At 43.2% G+C, this 19,571-nt stretch overlaps 1 protein-coding gene across 1 annotated transcript in view; it reads right to left on the reverse strand.

Moving 5' to 3' along the window:
• Positions 1–430: 430 nt before the first annotated feature.
• The window catches only part of PXDC1 (PX domain containing 1), a 43,625-nt gene continuing 24,484 nt past the window's right edge, over positions 431–19,571 (reverse strand). Inside the window, exons 4-5 of the mRNA XM_056854706.1 lie at positions 13,447–13,558; positions 431–838 (exon numbers count right to left, since the gene is read on the reverse strand). Of these exons, the coding sequence (XP_056710684.1) occupies positions 721–838; positions 13,447–13,558 (230 nt within the window). The 3' untranslated portion in view covers positions 431–720. The remainder of the gene's footprint in view (positions 839–13,446; positions 13,559–19,571) is intronic.

Genomic DNA, 19,571 nt, shown 5'->3' on the forward strand with positions numbered 1-19,571 from the left:
TCATCTCTGGTTTGGGATGTAATTTGCTTGTTTCATCTATTAATAACAACAACAACAGTATTTCAAGTGAGAAGGAAAGGCCCTCAGAAGAATCAATAAAACGACTCCAGGCCTAGAATAAATTAAGCAATTTGTTAATGTGCATTTTTGCTGTAGGCACACGTGACATAAGGCATTGGTTAATCTGGAATCTCTCATTGAACAAATCACCATGACACCTGTGATAAGGGGTCACGCTGAGGAATTGGGGGGGGGGATTGGTATCTAAACAAAGAACACCTTCCAAAAAAAATGTAATATTATTACAATGGGAAATTTTGAGAGAGAAGTAGTTTGGATGATCTTTGCAAGTCTGACTCTATATCAGCAAGAATGTGCGCCATAATATTTTGCACCATTTACGTGTTTTCAAGAGCTTAGTGGCCACATCTAGCTTTGAAGTCTCATGTCTTTTCTTGAGATTATTTAGCCACTGGTGCACTTGCTTCATTCCTTTGGCAGTATGAATGGTCTCTCAGCTGTTCAGGAAAGAGTTTTATCTTTTCAAGGTGCCTCCAGGAGCCACAGTGAAGAACCAAGCAGCTACAGCTTCAAGACAAGTATTTCAGCTAGCCCTTCTCTGCTGTTCATCACACAGCTTTGGCATGTGTGACTAATGCAAAGCTATGTGGTGGTGGATGTCGTGAATAAGTCATCAGCCATGAAGTTCACTTGACAGACTTAGTCCAAAATATCTGTCTCAAATGGAACAAGGTGGTAATATGACAAGTTGGTGACATATGCTGCTGGGTCATCACTGTCCTCTAGTTCTGATGTGAAGTCACTAACGTTCTCAAACCTAGAAGGGAAAGAAACAAATTATTCTGTGCAGTCCAGGATAGAAAAGCAAAAGTATGACTGGGGTAGAACATGCATACAGAGTATAATAACTTATTAGAAGAGCCCGAACCATCTCTTGAAATACAATGAAAAGGAACCATTTTAGAATAACGCCCCCTTAAAACCAATGCCTTAAAATATTATTCAGGAGCAAACTATTATGTGTGCCACAAAAACACTACTGAAAATGGCACCTTAGCATCAAGTTTTCCTCCTAGCCATCAAAACACAAAGGAACACCATGCTGTACTGCAAGTTCCTGACACCCCCCATGACCTCAAAAATATGGAACAGGGTAACTCATAGTGCTCCTACAAGAAGACAGAAAGCTTTCCATTTTCAGAGGTATTTTTGCAGTACACACATGTACAGGTGGCCTGCACCTAGAAATGGTATGTCACACTTGCAGGTAAACATGGGGACTGAAGGAGAAAGAATTCTTAATAATTATGAAAATCCTACATCCATCTAGACTAGAATCATAGAAATATAGAGTTGGAGGGGACCTCCAGGTTCATGTAGTCCAACCCCCTGCACAATGCAGGACATTTACAACTACCTCCCCTCACAACCTCAGTGATCCCCTACTCTATGCCCAGAAGATGGAAACAACAACAACAACCTTGCAGGATCCCCGGTTAATCTGGCCTGGGAGAAAATTGCTTCCTGACCCCAAAGGGGTGATCGGCATTACCCTGGGCATGTAAGAAAGGGCCATGAGAGCCAAGCACTGACACAACCCTTCCTGCCCTCCCTCTCATGATCTGCCTAAGTTCACAGAATCAGCATTGTTGTCAAATGGCCATCTAGCCTCTGCTTTAAAACCTCCAAAGAAGGAGAGCCCACCACCTCCCGAGGAAGTCTGTTCCACTGAGGAACTGCTTAACTGTAGACTACTTTTGTGTCCCACCAGTGGTACACATATCACTGGTTGAGAACCACTGTTCTAGACTCATCAGTTAAACACACAATTTGGTTTAAAATACAGGCCATGCTGAAAAGCTTTCTTTCATAATGACAGATACAACTGGAATACAGTTTCCTTTGTTGGGGGGCTCCATACTCCTTTGCTTGAGGAAAACTGTGTTTTATCTAATGTAGTAATTTTAAACAACTAATTGCAAACTCCTATGTGGGTTTAATACTCTGCAACAGGGATGAGGAACCTCCGGCCCCGGGGCCGTTTAAGGCCCGCGAACCGAGGCCGGGAGCTCCAGGGCACAACTTCCTCCTCGTGCCGCTCCAGCTCTCACTAGGGCCCTCCCCTCGGGCATGACACAGCCATCGTTGGCGAGACACAGCTGGGAACCCACCCACCCCAACTCAGAGGCAAGCTGGGGGAAAGCGGGAGACAGGCCGGGGACAGGCCCACCAGAGGGGGAAGTGGCGGCCACAACCAGACAAACAAGGGGGTCTTTGCCAGGGAAAGGAGGTTGGGAGGAAAGGGGCCGTAGAACGGACAACGCAGCCTAGGTGTGCAAGAACTTTCATAACGGAATGACGCTCACTACTTTAGAATCTTGCTCAAAATGTGAACAGCGACTGGATTGCATAGTGAGCCCTGAACAAGCACAGACCACAATTTCCCATGTCACCAAAACCTTTCTAAAGCCCACACACCCAATTAGTCACTGACACTGCATTCGGACATCACATCAAATGAACACTAAGCCAGCTTGCGCACAAAAATAGTGTGTTGCTAGAAGTGTGTGTGCGCCTCACAATTCCCTCCTCATGAAAAATACAATGAAGAAATATTGATTTCAAATTAGTTTCAGTTCCCTGATACATATGAATGGCAGATGTGTAGCTTAATTATGGTTAGCTTTCCACCAACAAACCAGGATTCTAAACAAGAGATTAAACCCTGGTTTAGAATCGTGGACTGGCAAGAGGAAACAAAGGTCATTTATGCATGGGAGTTTTACCTGAGGTTTGTTGCTCTGTGGACCCACACTTTCCTGTTGGGAATCTATGAACCAGCAGTCTCCAAGCTCAAATCAAGTCCTCGCCCCTTTAAATGCTGCTTTGTAATTGGCTTACTTTGTAGAGCAGGGGTGGGGAACGTCAGGCCCAGGGGCCGTTTAAGGCCCGCGAAATTATTTGGTCTGGCCCTTCGTGTGTCCTGGCAGATCTCTAGCACAGAAGGATCTAAGACTGGCGATCCGCCCCCTCCCTCGGACAGGAATAGCGTCTATTCAAGGCGGATGTGAGTTTGTTTTGCTGAGAAAAGGAACCTTTTTTTCTCCTTGCAGAAGAGTTGATAGCTATGGAGCTGCTAGGACCGCCCAAGAAACTGTTAACCCTTTCCCACCAGGGGCATAGAGAAACATATTTCCTCTGTACTACAAGAGGGCTGGGGGCAGAAGTGGGGACAATAGAGGGGTTAAAGGGGGCAGGGCCAGAATGCGTGGGGGGGGGGAGTTCTTAGTCATCCCTGCAGATGGAGGTAGCCAGAGCCGGCTGTAGAATCCGGCTCTGACCGTGTGGGGCAGGAGCAACTCCGGTGTGAGGCTGGACCATCCTGTGCCACCAGGTGGGTGAGTGCGCCACTGGTTGGATGCCTGCCCGCTTGCCCATGCAGGGGGGGGGGTCATCTGGAGCAGCTGCCTTGGTTGGCTAAATTTTAAGTTGATAATTTTGTATGGCCCACAAATGATGTTATAAATATCCAAATGGCCTTTGGCGGAAAAAAGGTTCCCCACCCCTGTTGTAGAGCTTACTGTGAGAGAAAATTCCCCTCCCCAAAACCCAATTGCTGTATAAATGCTTGATTCCAGTTAATCTCTCTTCCCTTCTATATGAGTAGATATTTCTTATATCTATAAACGTATTTGGTTTACCTTAATCATGATAACCTTTACAGAAATATATCATAGTTTATTTTCAATGATATCAACTTTTTAAATATATATTTGATTATCTTTTCAAACAAAAATAGATTAGAAACCAATATATTGAATTAGCAGCAGCAAATATCTGTATTAAATACGTTTATTATTGATTGAGATAACATTGTTTATTGCAAACGAACGCTAAACTTCCCCCTTTCCCTCTTTTACCTTCTGTATTCCCTAAAAAATAATAAAAAAACTATTTAAAAAAAAAGCATTTTAAGAAAAACAGAGCAATGTGAAAGGGGAGGGGAATCCAAACCTCAGTTTTAAAAAGGCTTTCTTCTGCTCAGAAAGAGCTCCCAGGAAGCAGGAAGCATTTGAATCCCCACCTCTTTACATGCTGCTTTGTAACTGGCTGTGAGAGAAACCAGGCTTGCGTGTCTGACGCTTTGCCTTACTCATGGGTGGGGTGGAGGGGAGAATCGGGTTAACAGAGGCCTGGGAAGTCCCAGGATTTGCAAGGGCTGGCAGCAAGGTCCTCTCTAACAGAGGGAACACTCATGCATATCTCCAAGGAACAACCAAGACAGGCCAGGGCAGAACATGAGAGAAAGTACCCATGCATAAACAACCTAACTCTAATGATATTGAGGGCTCGCATTTGTACATCTCGAATAACTGGAGTTAATTTTAAATCAGGGGGAGGCCGGGTGAATGTACAAGCCCAGCAACATTTGGGGGGGGTATGCATTCAGGCTTAATATTAGCTTGACATTAGAACACAGCCAAAGATACCTTGCACCCTAACTGAAAACATTTTTCTCTAAAGCTCACCATGGCAAGAATCATGACCATTAGTCAAGCTGCTGCCTTTTACTGTGGACTTGGGTGAAGGAACTTGGCAACCAAGCTTTGGGAAAGTGAGTCACGTAATTGAAGCCCTCAGATCTTCCACTTCTCTCTTTAACAGCTGCTGCAAACAGCTCAGTTCTTATCACATACTGGGTAGTACAGAATAAAATCTGCTCTTGCCACTTCATTGGTGATTGTTTTTTGCAGAAAGTTAACAAACATATTTATGATTTAGAGCTAAACAAACAACCCCCTTCCCGTTTCTTCAGTTCTACGCCCCTTCATCATCCAGTGACAGTTACACACAACCAAATTTACTGTAGAAAGGTTGAACTTTGCATTGGATGAAGGATGGGACTGTTTTTGCTACAGAACTCTACAGTTTCCAAAAGTGGTTTGCTAGGAACGTGAGTAGAGAAGCAAGCCGGGCTTGTGGGGAATCCATTACTGCATCTACTATTAGTGCAAATATACATTCCTCCCAAATATTGTGTGCATTGGCTTTTGTTTCAGGGCCAGTTCACTCAAGCTGTGAGCATTTACACAGTCACTTGGTCACCTGGATTGTGGTTTACTTGTTATAGATCATGTAAAAGAAGAGTTGGCTTTTAAATGCCGACTTTCTCTACCACTTAAGGGAGATGCAAACCAGCTTACACTCACCTTCCCTTTCCCTCCCCACAACAGACACCCTGTGAGGTAGGTGGGGCTGAGAGAGTGTGGCTAGTCCAAGGTCACCCAGCTGGCTTCGTGTGTAGGAGTGGGGAAACAAATCCAGTTCACCAGATTAGCCTCTCATGTGGAGTTCACCAGATTAGCCGCTCATGTGGAGGAGCGGGGAATCGAACCCGGTTCTCCAGATCAGAGTCCACCGCTCCAAACCACCACTCTTAACCACTACACCACGCTGGCACCCCATGTGACAACATCAGAGCGCCCAGGTCAGTGTGGGCCACCAGCACAATCATTCCATAAATTGGTTGAGTAACGATTTGTCCAGTTGTGCTTTTGGCCTAGGAATATACATAACGGAGGAATAGTTTTTTATGGTTTTATATGTTTTATTGTTATATTTTTAAATTATGTTGTCACGCGCCCAGAGCCCAGCCGGGGAAGGGTGGGTTAGAAGTACAAAATAAATTAATTAAGCAGCTGTTTAAACTATTAAAATGCTATTGTTTAGCCATTAGCAAGCTTACAATTTGCCCTGCATTCACATTCTTAGATATTATCAGCTCTACTACTGGTTTTTGTTATGGAAAATTTAACTTGCTAACATGCTCCGGGGTCAGTCTTGTATGCAGACAATTAATTGGAAAGTCAGCATTGGAAATCACACGCTCCGTAGGCACAGACAGTCCTGGAATGCACAGATAACCCTTTGCCAGGGTTTCAAGCCTTGGAAAACATGTAAAGCAATATAGAAACAGTAAAATAATCCTTATCATTTGAACAGCTAATTTTTTACATCCCTATTTCAGCCTGTGGTGGCTACACTATATGAAAATTAATATTTTTGTATGTCACTTTAATTTTTTAATGTAAAAATAATCTAGAAATGCTATGAATAAATAATAAATTGGGGAAGGAAAAGGTGCTCTGGTGTGTGTGTTCAGCTGTTGTGCAAACTGGTCTTCAATCACAAACTTGTGTGGCTTGTACTTTGGCTTACCTCTGTTTAGCTAAGCAGGAACGAAACATGTTTTGCATTCTTTGACCCTCCTATGCTGACATTTACTGGGATAGTTTCATGGTTCTTGCAAATTTAAGTTGTGCTTCATTGAGAAAAGGGGTCACTTCTCATATTTCCTAAGATCCGGTTAGACATAATTTCAAATAATTCTTTACAGGGGGACCAACTGGACTGAACCACAAACACTTCACTGTATGGCTGGATTGCTTCAGCTCTTTCTTATGAAATACTCCTACTGCTGCAGCAAGCAACTATCAAGACGGAAACCACACGAAACAATCCAATGTTCTCTATATGCAGGACTCAGATGAACGAGCGCCACCTACTGAATGAAAAAAATACCTCTTTCTACAATAGGAGGGAAATATCTGCCTGCTCCACACTTAATTAAAAATTAACCCCCCACGATTACCAAGTAAGATTGTAGCCTCTGTATACACAAATATATATGTCTGTTCCATGGCCCATGCTGAAATATATCCAGAGCGTGATAGCCACTCCTGCTCTGAAATTAATTCATAGGAGCAGGGATTCAGTATTTTGTTGGCTAGAATGAGTCATGGGGCCACTATTGACCTGTAGACACACAGGTTAGGGGCAGTACACAGAAAATCCTTGTGTATAAACACACACACACACACACAGTGCTCATGCAAGGATGTTTATTTATTTACTTTATTTATATCCCGCCTTTCTCCTCAAGGGGAACCCAAAGCGGCTTGCATCGTTCTCCTTTCCTCGATTTGATCCTCACAACAACCCTGTGAGATGGGTGATGCCGAGAGTGTGTGACTGGCCCAAGGCCACCCAGCAAACTTCCATGGCAGAGTGGGGATTCGAACCTGGGTCTCCCAGATCCTAGTCTGACACCTTAACCACTACACCACGCTGGCTCTCTGTGAGGATCGAAACACTAGCACGGGGGTTCCCCAATGTGGCAGTGCCCGCCAACACCTTTCCCGGCACCTGCCAATTGTTTTTGGAAAGTAGGTGGGGCCAGGTATAGTTTTTGTCCAGCAGGACATCTGGTTGGCCACTGGGCATGTGAATTACTGACTGCAGATTTTTTTTTAAAAAAATGTTTCACTGGCAGATGCTACCACAGTCAAACCATTCGTAGTTTTGGGGTTGGCTGTCACCAATATGCGGATGATACACAGCTATATATATCCTTATCCAAAACCTCCGGTGGTGCAGCAGAGATCCTCAATTGCTGCCTGGCTGCTGTGGTTAAATGGCTAAGAGTGAACAAACTGAATCTATATCCTGGAAAGACAGATGTAGTGCTGGTTGGGAAGGCAGAGTCTTGAAGGACATTATGCTCCTCGCTTTCTATGGGGTCCATCTGACCCTTGCCTACTCAGTTAAGAGCCTCGGGATCCAACATTATTGATGGAGAAGTTAATGCAGTTGGACAAAAGGCTTTCTTTCAACTCAGCCTAGCTCAAAAAAATACCCCTTTACCTTGATACTGCTGATCATCTGGCCACCTGGATCCATGCCATGGTGACATAGAGGCTAGACTACTGTAATGCACTGTACATTGGTCTCCCCTCAAAATCAGTTCAGAAACTCCAGCTGGTGTGGAATGCAGAAGCTTGGCTATTATTTGGAGTTAGATGGAGCATTCATATTTCTCTCATTCTGCAGTCATTCCACTGGCTGTCCCTCAGTTACTGGGCTCAATTTAAAGTACTGGCTATCACATACAAAGCCCTTCATGGCCTTGGACTCTCATACCTGCTAAACCATCTCTCCTCATATGCTCTGCCATGACAGCTTCACTCATCTGAGCAGGGCTTTTTGCAGGTACCAACCTTCAAACGGGTAAAATCAACAACTGCCCCTACATGTGCCTTCTCCAATGTGGCCCCCACCTTGTGGAATGGTCCACCTGAGGAGGTCAGGAAGGCTCCCACTCTCCTGGCTCTCCTCAAACTATGCCAAACTGAACTGTTTAAGAGGGCTTTTCTATGCAGGCAACAGGACAGCAGTGTACAAAATAATTCACAAAGTTTCTTGGTCAAATTATTAGGTAGGACCTGTGGTCTAAACTACTATGTATGGTTTGCTGTAAACAGGATCCTACTATGTTATCTTGCATCATATAATAAGAACATAATAACATAAGAAAGGAGTTGCTGGATCAGACCAAGGTCCATCAAGTCCCGTAGTCTGTTCACACAGCGGCCAACGAGGTGCCTCTAGGAAGTCCACAAACAAGACGACTAATATAACGGGCATGCTCCTCTGATCCTGGAGAGAATAGGTGTGCATTATGACTAGTATCCATTTTGACTAGTAGCTATGAATACCCCTCTCCTCCATGAACATGCCCACTCCCCTCTTAAAGCCTTCCAAGTTGGCAGCCATCACCACATCCTGGGGCAGGGAGTTCCACCATTTATCTGTGTTGTGTGAAGAAATACTTCCTTTTATCTGTTTTGCATCTCTCCCCCTCCAACTTCAGCAGCTGACCCCACGTTCTAATATTATGAGAGTGGGAGAAAAGTGTCCACTCTCTCCAGACCATGCATAATTTTATAGACCTCTATCATGTCACATTATGAGAAGACAAAAGTCACTGGAGAAGACAATCATGCTAGGAAAAGTTGAGGGCAGCAGGAAAAGAGGACGACCCAACAAGAGATGGATTGACTCAATAAAGGAAGCCACAGCCCTCAATTTGCAGGATCTGAGCAAGGCTGTCAAAGATAGGACATTCTGGAGGACACTGATTCATAGGGTTGCCATGAGCCGGAAGCGACTTGACGGCACTTAACACACACACACATCATGTCTCCCCTTAACTGCCATAATGTGCCATGTTAACACTTATGCTTTACTTCAGTTCTGTTTTTTAGATTTTTGATTGGTTCTACAACCCAAATCCTATTTCACTGTTCACTGAATGTCCCATCCTGTTGATCATATTAACTCACTCTGTGTAATCAGCCTTGAGTCCAGTGAGAAAAGCGGACCATAAATAATGTAAATAAATAAATTATCTCCCTCATTCCTGTTTCCCAGTGTATTTTTTCTTTAAAAAAATACCACTCTTCTCCCCTGCACTTGGGCTTCCTCCATCTGTGTGGCTCTGACTCCTGATGCAACAACTTTAGGATTGGCTCTGCCTCTCATGGCAGCCATTTTTGTGGTTGCACCCATCACCCTGGGTCAGAGTTCCAAAGGTGCCCACATGCTCAAAAAGGTTGGGGGGCCCTTCTGCACTAGCAATTCCAGATCAACCCCCGATCCACTGTATTGTAAGATTTTTTTTTTCCTTCAAGTATTTCTCTGCTTCCTCTCTTTTTCTTCTTCTATTGGTCTTGACTGATGGAGAGTTCAGTATTCATGCCACAAATATTTAAAATTCTTGAAGAAACTGCTATCCTGTAATTAATTAACATTATTTAAGTGACTCATCAATCACCTGCCACAGCAGAGCTTCCCTTTCTCCTACAAATGACAATTAAACTGTCAACAGAACTAACTATGACAACTCTGTTTTACTATTTAATATGGCTGCTATCCTTAAACCTCTCTTCTGGCACAAAAGCCAATCATTTCTACAATGTTGACAGATTTTTAAAAAAGTGTATAACACTTTTTTTTTGCTGTCAAGTCACAGCCGATTTATGGCGACCCCATAGAGTTTTTCAAAGCAAGAGACATTGGGAGGTGGTTTGCCATTGCCTGCTTCTGTGTAGGAACCTTGGACTTCCTTGGAGGTCTCCCATCCAAGTACTAACCAGGGCCAAATATTTTAAGACAGGCTAAGGCTAAAGCCCACCTAAAACCGAGAGAGAAACTGCTAACTGAAACTCCTGCCCAAATAAACACGAGAGTAACCTGTGTGTTACAGTTCACGTCTATGTCGCCAATTATTAGACAAATTATATTAAAACACTGGCACTTAGTACAGCATTTACCGGGTTGCCAGCTTCCACCACGCATGGCTTATAAAAGAACCAGATCTTTTAGAGATATGTTGGTAAATGCGATGCCTCAAAATAAATCCACCTCCACTCTCCCGAATGGAAATTTTAAATGCGGCTCATGTCAAAGCTGCAAATATATGTTAACGGTACGCGAGATAACTAACCCTGTAACTGGTGGCACGTTTACTATAAACACCTTTAATAACTGTGACTCGCGGTACCTTATTTATGGAATTAAATGTACATGCCAATATTGGTACATTGGCAAAACCTTAAGACCTATTAAATATCGAATAAGCGAACACAGGTCCAGAATTCGGAATCGGGTTTTGGAGGCACCACTAACTCCGCATTTTTTAGACAAAAACCACTCAGATGAGGAACTGTCCTTTTTTGTAATATGGCGGTTTATTAATACACATAAATATGACAGAACTGATATTGAATTAATCTTAAGACGCCAGGAATCAAAGTACATCTTATTATTTGAGACTTTACAGCCTAAAGGCTTAAACACATCACTGGATTTGGCATGCTTCTTGTAATATGTTTCTATAATTGTATATTGAGACTCTGTATCTTTAAGCCCAAAACAGTGCTTGTTAAGATCACATGATCAGTTTCTATATAAAGCTCTGTAAACATGGCGACATTTCCAACGCTGAAGCAGGTTATTAACAGCCAGCGTGTAAGTACTGTTTGTTTTGCTTATATTATGTTACTCTGTGTATCGTGCTGTATCCTATATGTAATGCCGATATACTGCATGTGATTATATGGTATGTTTAAATTGTACAGTGGTCCCTGAGGAAGGCTATGTCAAGCCGAAACAGAAAGGATACCGGTCTTCTGTAGCAAAGACGATTTCTCTTACCTCTTGGACACAGGAAAACATTTCCTGATTGCTTATCCTACGGAGCACATAGTTGAAAGTGCATGGGACTTTTTTGACACGGTGAATGTTATCCGTTGTTTGATAGAAGTGCACACGGATTGTAAGTGCACCTGAACTACATGAGAATATATATGCTCTAATATATGTTTCATAATTGAAGACTACTTTGTGACTCATTTATTTGCATGCAATTTAAATTTGCTGGTCTATGTTTGCTAATTTACTGACAGCAGGCTAACTCAAGTTTACCTAGCTTCTGAGATCTGGCAAGATTGGGTTAGCCTGGGCTACCCATGTCAGGGCTGTATAGCACTATACCAGTACAATCTCCAAATCAGCATGAATAGCACACTGTCTTTGCCCTATATGGGGTAGTCATACGGTGGGTGTTATAGTTAATTTACCATTAAAAACAACAACAACAAGAGCATTATATATTCCAGATTAATAGAGGAGAGCTAAGCAGCCTAGGCAGGGATGTGGAATGGTATAGTATAGCTTGATCTCATCAGATCTCAGAAGCTAAGCAGGGTCAGTACTTGGATGGGAGACCACCAAGGAGGACCTTGCAGAAGAAGGTAATGGCAAACCACCTCTGCTTAATCACTTGCCTTGAAAATCCTATGGGGTCACCATAAGTTGGCTGCAACTTGACAGCACTTTACACACACATACACATGCAGCCTGGAAATAAAGGAAAGACAACATCACATATGATGGAACGGAGAATTGCTGTAACCTGATCTTTAATGGCCCCGTGTTGTTAAATATCACTTGGATGTAAGACAATTTACACATTAATTCCCTGCACCACACATCACAGTGAAAAATGGTAAGGACTCTGAACCCTAAACTTTGGATTTCATATTAGAAGAGGGATTGAAAGACGCAAATGGATTGTGGTTCTGTAATCTCTTCTTTGGTATGTTCAAATACATTATAATGTTTATATGCTCAGATACCTTGCAGCAGTAAAGGTCAAACGAACAAAGAAAAATCTCAGAGCATTCTTCCAGCATACTTTACTGATATAATGAATTATGAGCCCAGGAAAGCTTTCACTAAGGCACCTCTAGATATTCTACCGCTTGCCATTTCAGAAGGCCACTTCAATGGGACTCCATATAGGGAACGAGTCTGCTCTTATGACTATAGGTCTACTGAAGATTTATCCCATGTCACATTCCAGTGCCTGAGATTTTGAGTCAGATCACAAAAGATTTCTGTGGACCATTATATATTGCTTCCCTGGAAGGTCAGATCAGGATAAACTAGTATTACTACTGGCAGATAGGAATAAATTCACTTCTTTCTGAATGGCAAGGTTTGTTTGCTGCCATTAGAAAAATAAAGATGAGGCATACTGACGTAAGCACAGTTAACCTGCACACTAATTACTCCACTCTGGGTCATTTAGCTCTTAAGACTGTAAAGTGCATGATCATGGTTTTATTTTGTGATATCTTAAATGATTTTTATGTATTTTAGTTTCTTCTATGAAAATTTGTAGACATTTCTTGTTCTTATTTTGATGGAATCATTGTGCTGTTGTTATGGCTTCTTTTTGATGCAATAAAGACTGACTGACCATCTCAGGGAGCTGTCACAGGGAAGGGTAAGTATTATTTTAAACTAAACAAGGCCAGTGATATTTTACAGATGGTATTTATTTAGATGAGAGCCAGCGGGGTGTAGTGGCTAAGAGTGGTGGACTCTAATCTGGAGAACCGGGTTCGCTTCCCCACTCCTTCCGCATGAAGCCTGCCGGGTGACCTTGGGCCAGTCTCAGTTCTCTCAGAACACTCTCAGCCCATGCAGAGGCAGGCAATGGCCAACCACCTCCCAATGTCTCTTGCCTTGAAAACCCTACAGGGTCGCCATAAATTAGCTGTGACTTGACGGCACTTTCCATCACCACATTTATTTAGATACTTATACCCCACTTTTCTCCGTAGTGGGGACAAAAAAGGGCTTGGTGGCCATTGAGGATAAAATGGAGGTGGGGGAGGCAGTGGTGGGGTCTGGCTCCTTGATGCTCCCCCTCTTCCAGATCTTATTTCCCCATCATCGGCTTCACACCTGCTCCCATTCCTTCTCAAATTTCCCTGCCTCCCGGTACCCACCACTTTCCCCTAAATCATCTAGTCTCAGTAGTGTGGGAAACACATTGGCGTTTTGCATCTCCATCCCAAAAATCAGATCATGCTTTGGTCAGAGTGTGGTGAAATGGGGAAATCCACTTCTCAATATTCAAACTTTTTGTCACTCTTATCAATGTGACAATGTGAACAAATGTAAAATGTTGGGAACTGGCAAAGATGGGTGTGTTGAAAGATCATGAATACTTACAAGTGTTCTGCTGAATCTACATCCAAGTTTTTGTCTTTTCCATTTGGTATACTGTGATCAATAACTATTGTTTCAGTATTGGCTAAACAAAACCCATTGGAGCGCATGATTTCTGTGGAAGAAGGAAAGGTGACAGTGAAACATCAAAACTGCAGACTAGATCCAGAAAGTCAGACAGAACCGAGCGCTCTCTAACAGATGATACAGCTGTCAAGAGAACATGTTGAATTGAAAGAAGCTAATTCTTTTTAAAAAAGACAAAATCCATAAATTTTCTTACAAGCATTTCTACTCATTTCTACACATTAGGGAAAACTTTAGCAATAGAAAACTTAGGAAGTCTATTTTGAGGAGGGCTCAGCATCCAATTCAGCTTCCATTGCGTGTCAGAGCTCACTTCCTCAGACACACAGGAGAGTATATCCGTTAAAAAAGGTAAAGGTCCCCTGTGCAAGCACCAGGTCATTCCTGACCCCTGGGGTGACGTCACATCCTGACATTTTCTAGGCAGACTTTGTTTATGGGGTGGTTTGCCAGTGCCTTCCCCAGTCATCTCCCCTTTATCCCCAGCAAGCTGGGCACTCATTTTACCGACCTCGGAAGGATGGAAGGCTGAGTCAACCTTGAGCTGGCTACCTGAAACCAACTTCCGTCGGGATCGAACTCAGGTCATGAGCAGAGCTATTGACTGCAGTGCTGTAGCTTAACACTCTGCGCCACTGGGCTCTTCATCCGTTAGGCCTGGTTAAATATCCAGCAGAAAAGCGTGGGGGAATGTTACAAAGAGAGGCCAGTGAAAACAAAATCCATCAATAAGGTAAAAACAAAATCCAGGACTGAGAGAGTCTCACACCCTCTCAGATTGAACTGATTACTACTGCTGCTGGAGTCCTGTGTGATTTTGCTACAACCGACTAAGGAGGCTATCCCTCTGGAATTATCTGCAAAGAATCACATGGTCACATCTAACAGTCTTCTTCACCTAGTCCCAGGTTGCAACACATTAGTGAGATAAACTAAAAAGGAAAGATTGGAGGGGGGCGCCGAAAATAGTTAGAGCCCTTCCCACACTTCTAAAACCAGTTAAACCACAGCAGTTTCGTTCTCCTTGAATTTACTCTGCATAATGGTTCACCACTGTTCGAAACGGCTGCTAAAGATTATCATGTCAAACACAACCCGCATGAACTGGAACAGGCCTCATTAAAATAAACTCAGGGGGTATTGACACAACTACTTGAACCTGCAGCAGCTGAAAATATTATTCAATCCGAGCTGACTTTCACACGCACTGCCCCTTGACATGTGACGCCCACAACGATTTGAGCCTGAATCAGTTTCGCAGGCTGTATCACACTGTATAAGCTTCAGTTGCAGTGGCATAAGAAATGCCAGTCTGGGTTCAACTTGGTACCTTTCCTTAGTATATGTGCTGCCAAAGGGAGAACCAGTGTGGCACCTGATGGGCAGCAGCAGAAAGTTTTCACACAGGTAGTTCAGAACCTCAACAGTACAGTGAAAATCGTCTCGAAACCACAGCTGCCGCAGGTTCAAAAGATCATATGAATGATCCCTGAAAGTCTTTTGATGACACCAGAATACACAAAAATAAGAACTCTTTACACACCTCTGAAGAGGGTGTGTAAAGAGTTCTTATTTTTGTGTATTCTGACAGTGGGCTTTATATTGTAAAAACCGTTAAACGTGTGACTTTATGAAGAGTGTTCCTTGAGGGAAAGGACCATTATGGCTCTCTGGATGACAGTCTACCCATGGATGCTGTGTAACACTTGGATTTTGTCAGTAGTCATCCGAATTGTATTTTATCAGTTACTGCCCTTCAGTTGTTCAAAATGTGTATATTGTATATTTGAATTATTAAAAGAGTGTTTGTACAATAATGGCTTTTGACTTATCTGTCATAGTTTACTCTTTTTCTGACAGATACAGTTATGACCTGGATAGCCTAGGCTGGACTGATCTCATCAGATCTCAGAAGCAAAGCAGGGTTGACCCTGGCAGGTACTTGGATGGGAGACCTCCAAGGAATACCAGGGTCATAATATGGAGTCAGGCAATGGCAAACCACCTCTGAAAGTCTCTTGCCTTGAAAACCCTATGGGGTTGCCATAAGTCAGATGTGACTTGACCTTGACGACAAAAGAGAAAAAAATCAGATACGACAGAGTATGCAAATTTCCTACAGCTCAGTTAATGTGGGCAGCTGTAGCTCTAGCATCTGGAAAGGACTATCACAGTTAGGCAACATGGCTTTGAACACATGAAGCTGCCTTATACTGAATCAGATCCTTGGTCCATCAAAGTCAGTATTGTCTACACAGACTGGCAGCGGCTCTCCAGTGTCACAGGTGGAGGTCTTTCACATCACCTACTTGCCTAGTCCCTTTAACTGGAGATGCTGGGGATTGAACCTGGGATGCTAAGCAGATGCTCTACCACTGAGCCACTTGGGGGGGGGGGGAGCAATAAAAGGCCCTTCCTTGTCCATTACATTTTTTTGCAAAAATAATGGAGAATTTCTCAATTCAGTGTCAGAAAAGTTAGTCTGTGACCCCCTGAAGATTTTGCTCATTGTGTCAAATCGACATGACTACAACTTGAACTCCTATTATTTTCACTCTTTAAAACATCCTTTCATTAACTTCATTCAGACTTAATATGGAGAATTACTCTGACTTTCGATCTGTTTTTTGGTTTGTTCCAAGCTGACCATAACACAGGCATTGTTAGTTTTCTATCAATATCACTGCCGCCGCCCCCCCCCCCCCGTCCCCCACTTGCCTTCTTCTTCCCAGGATGTGCACTTAAAGTATGACTCATGTTCTGCAACAAAAGACTGCAAGGCAGAAAGAGACTTCTGTTTGAGATTTAAATTTGTTTCCATCTGGGAGGCCTGAGTTGTTCCCCTCTTTAGTCTGAACAGGAACCAAATTTTCTGTAGTGAATACAAAATTCCCTCCCCCCCGCACTTCTCTTGAGGACAAAAGCTGTTGCAGCAGACCCAATGAGAAATGTGAGCAGAATACCAGAATGTATTTTTCTTTCCTCCTGAAACCCTTTTGTATGACTCATGGCCAGATTTTTCTCTTCCAAGGTCAAAAGCTGCCTTAACAATTGTAACTTTAATTTCATCCATTCCAGCAAAACCACTAGGGAATTTTACCTTGCCAGGTTCTGAAAGGAAAAGAGTAGATTCTTTTGAAATGTGGTGTTGGAGGAGAGTGTTACAAATACAATGGAGTGCCAAAAAAAAAAAAAATCAGTGGGTTATAGATCAAATCAAGCCTGAACTGACCCTAGAAGCTAAAATGACTAAACTGAGGCTATCGTATTTTGGTCACATCATGAGGAGACAAGAGTCACTGGAGAAGTCAATCATGCTAGGAAAAATTGAGGGCAGCAGGAAAAGAAGAAGACCCAACAAGAGATGGATTGACTCAATAAAGGAAGCCACAGCCCTCAATTTGCAAGATCTGAGCAAGGCTGTCAAAGATAGGACATTTTGGAGGACATTGATTCATAGGGTCACCATGAGTCGGAAGCAACTTGACGGCACTTAACACACACACACATACACAGGTTCTGAAAGCGACTTCAAGTGATCATATAGGGGTGGAAAAAGGATAAATACAAATACAAGCATTAAAGTAGTAAAATCCTGTTCATATGAGACTTGAGTAACACTGAAAGCATACAGATAAGCAAAGATTGTAAAAAAATAGGAACATATCTGTTTTTATCCCATCCTTTCCCCATTCAGTTCTGCGAAGAATGTATCGCTATTCCCTCATCCCAGTTTTTATCTTTCTAACAACGCTGGGAGGTGGCTGGAAAGACATTTATGGCCCTAAGCTTCATTTATGGTAAGCTTCATGGCTCCCTGGGACAAAGTCTAACACTCTATTACACCACTTTATGTCAGGCACCCCGGGGTGGGGTGGAGGGGTGGCAAGGTACAACCTTCTTAGTCTGTGCAGGATGCTTGTAAAAGAAGGAAGTAGAACAGCCCATGTGGTGGCATGATAAGCAGTAGATTAGGATTGGGTTCGCATCCCCACTCACTCATGAAGCTCACTGGGTGGCACTGAACCAGTTATTCTCTCTCAGGCTAACCTCCCTCACAGGGAAAACCAAATAAGATGATGATAATGGAGGAGGAGGAGGAGGGAGGGAGGGAGGAGGAAGAAGAGGAACCGGCTTACAATCACCTTCCCCTCCCCACACCAGACACCCTGTGAGGTAAGTGGGGCTGAGAGAGTGTGACTAGCCCAAGGTCACCCAGCTGGCTTTGTGTGTAAAAAAAAAAAAAAAAGGTAAAGGTCCCCTGTGCAAGTACCGGGTCATTCCTGACCCATGGGGAGTCATCACATCCTGATGTTTACTTTGTTTACAGGGTGGTTTGCCAGTGCCTTCCCCAGTCATCTTCCCTTTACCCCCAGCAAGCTGGGTTCTCATTTTACCGACCTCGGAAGGATGGAAGGCAGAGTCAACCTTGAGCCGGCTACCTGAAACCAACTTCTGTCAGGATCAAACTCAGGAGCGGGGAACCAAACCCGGTTCACCAGATCAGAGTCCACCGCTCCAAACCACCGCTCTAAACCACTACACTACGCTGGCATGTAAATCACCCGGAACTCTGTGTCGGAAGGGTGTGATAAATATGTGACCAGGCTAGGAGAGTGAAGTGCACGGGAACTGCACTTGCCCAAAAGAGAATGCTAAGGCTGGGTCTCGGCATGCAGCAGGATGAGGTGCCACGATGGATTGTATAGTTTTAGATTATGAGTGGGGATATCCCTTCTGAATGCTTTTTTTTTTTAAGCAGTGCTTTGAAAACAGAAAAATAGCCTATCAAGGAAAAATTACTATCCACCTGGTGTGCAGGTTTTCTATTTGCAGGGAGTTTTTAACATATGAGCATTCAAAACCCTGATTCGCCTCCACACAGGCCTGCGGCACGAAGATTTCTGCTGCACACACACAACATACCAAGCCTGAGGGAGCCTTGGGAGGAAAATAGAGAGCTCCTGAGCAATTTGATACAGGCCAGTAAGAAGCTGTCTGTTTGCTTTCAAGAGGCCCCAGGAGTATTATTTTGCATGTGTCTGTATGCTACTGCTGAGTGCTCAGGCATTATTATTCTGTGACAGGCTTTTGCTCGTGGGGATTCAAAAAGGCATCCACTGGGTTGGATGTCTTCTCAGTTCTGAAAGAACTTCTTTTAAGGAAATCAAGCACAAACTTAAGAACCTTGGACTTTACATAAGAGTCCAGACAGCTGTTTAAAGCAGCAATATTGACGGAGAAATATTCCTTGGGGCGGCTATCCAGACTCTGAGGAATACTGCAGGGGAAAACTAAAATGCCTTGATTAAGGACATCAAATGGAATGAGGTGCAGCCTTCCCTAGCTTTAAAGTTCTTGGGACTTTGATTTGTGGTCTCTTCATGTTAACGAAACAGGCATTTATCGACAAATCTGCCCCGTGCTTTGCAAACCGAATGCAGAAGTCCTACATTTGGGCATGTCTCTTGATCAGCATGAAAACCGCATTCTTCATGGTTTGTTCATTTCTGTGGTCCAGAATGACAGATGCTGAGAATAGTTTGTGGTAAACAGCATCGATCGTTCTAATTCTTGGGCTCTTAACGCTCTAGAAATACATTAACCATAACAGAACAGGGATCTTTTATAATGATACAGTATGAGATATTCATCTGATCCAAGAAGGAATTAAAGAGAAAGTGAATGAAAAGGGGTCTGAGCAGTGGAACATTACAAGAACCGATATAGCAAGAGCTATTGTTTCAACGTTCAGTATGGACAACTTGACAACAGGCAGCGATTTGGCAGCATCTAACTCAGTTCAGAAGCATGAGACACGAGTGGAAAGTGTTACTACCCTGGCTGCCTTTCTTGTGCTGTAGGACCAGCACAGAAAATTGGACTGCACTCCCTCCCAAGTATCATGTCTGCAATGGTAAACCATTTCACAAAGAAATTATAGGACAGTGAGAAATAAAGCAGCAATTTGAAAGAATAAAGAAAATAAGAATCGAGGGGTTATCATATCAAGAATTTATTTATTTATTTACTTGAGCTAC

The sequence above is a fragment of the Euleptes europaea genome, chromosome 8 (genome assembly GCF_029931775.1).
Source record: "Euleptes europaea isolate rEulEur1 chromosome 8, rEulEur1.hap1, whole genome shotgun sequence".
NCBI classification, from domain to species: Eukaryota; Metazoa; Chordata; class Lepidosauria; order Squamata; family Sphaerodactylidae; genus Euleptes; species Euleptes europaea.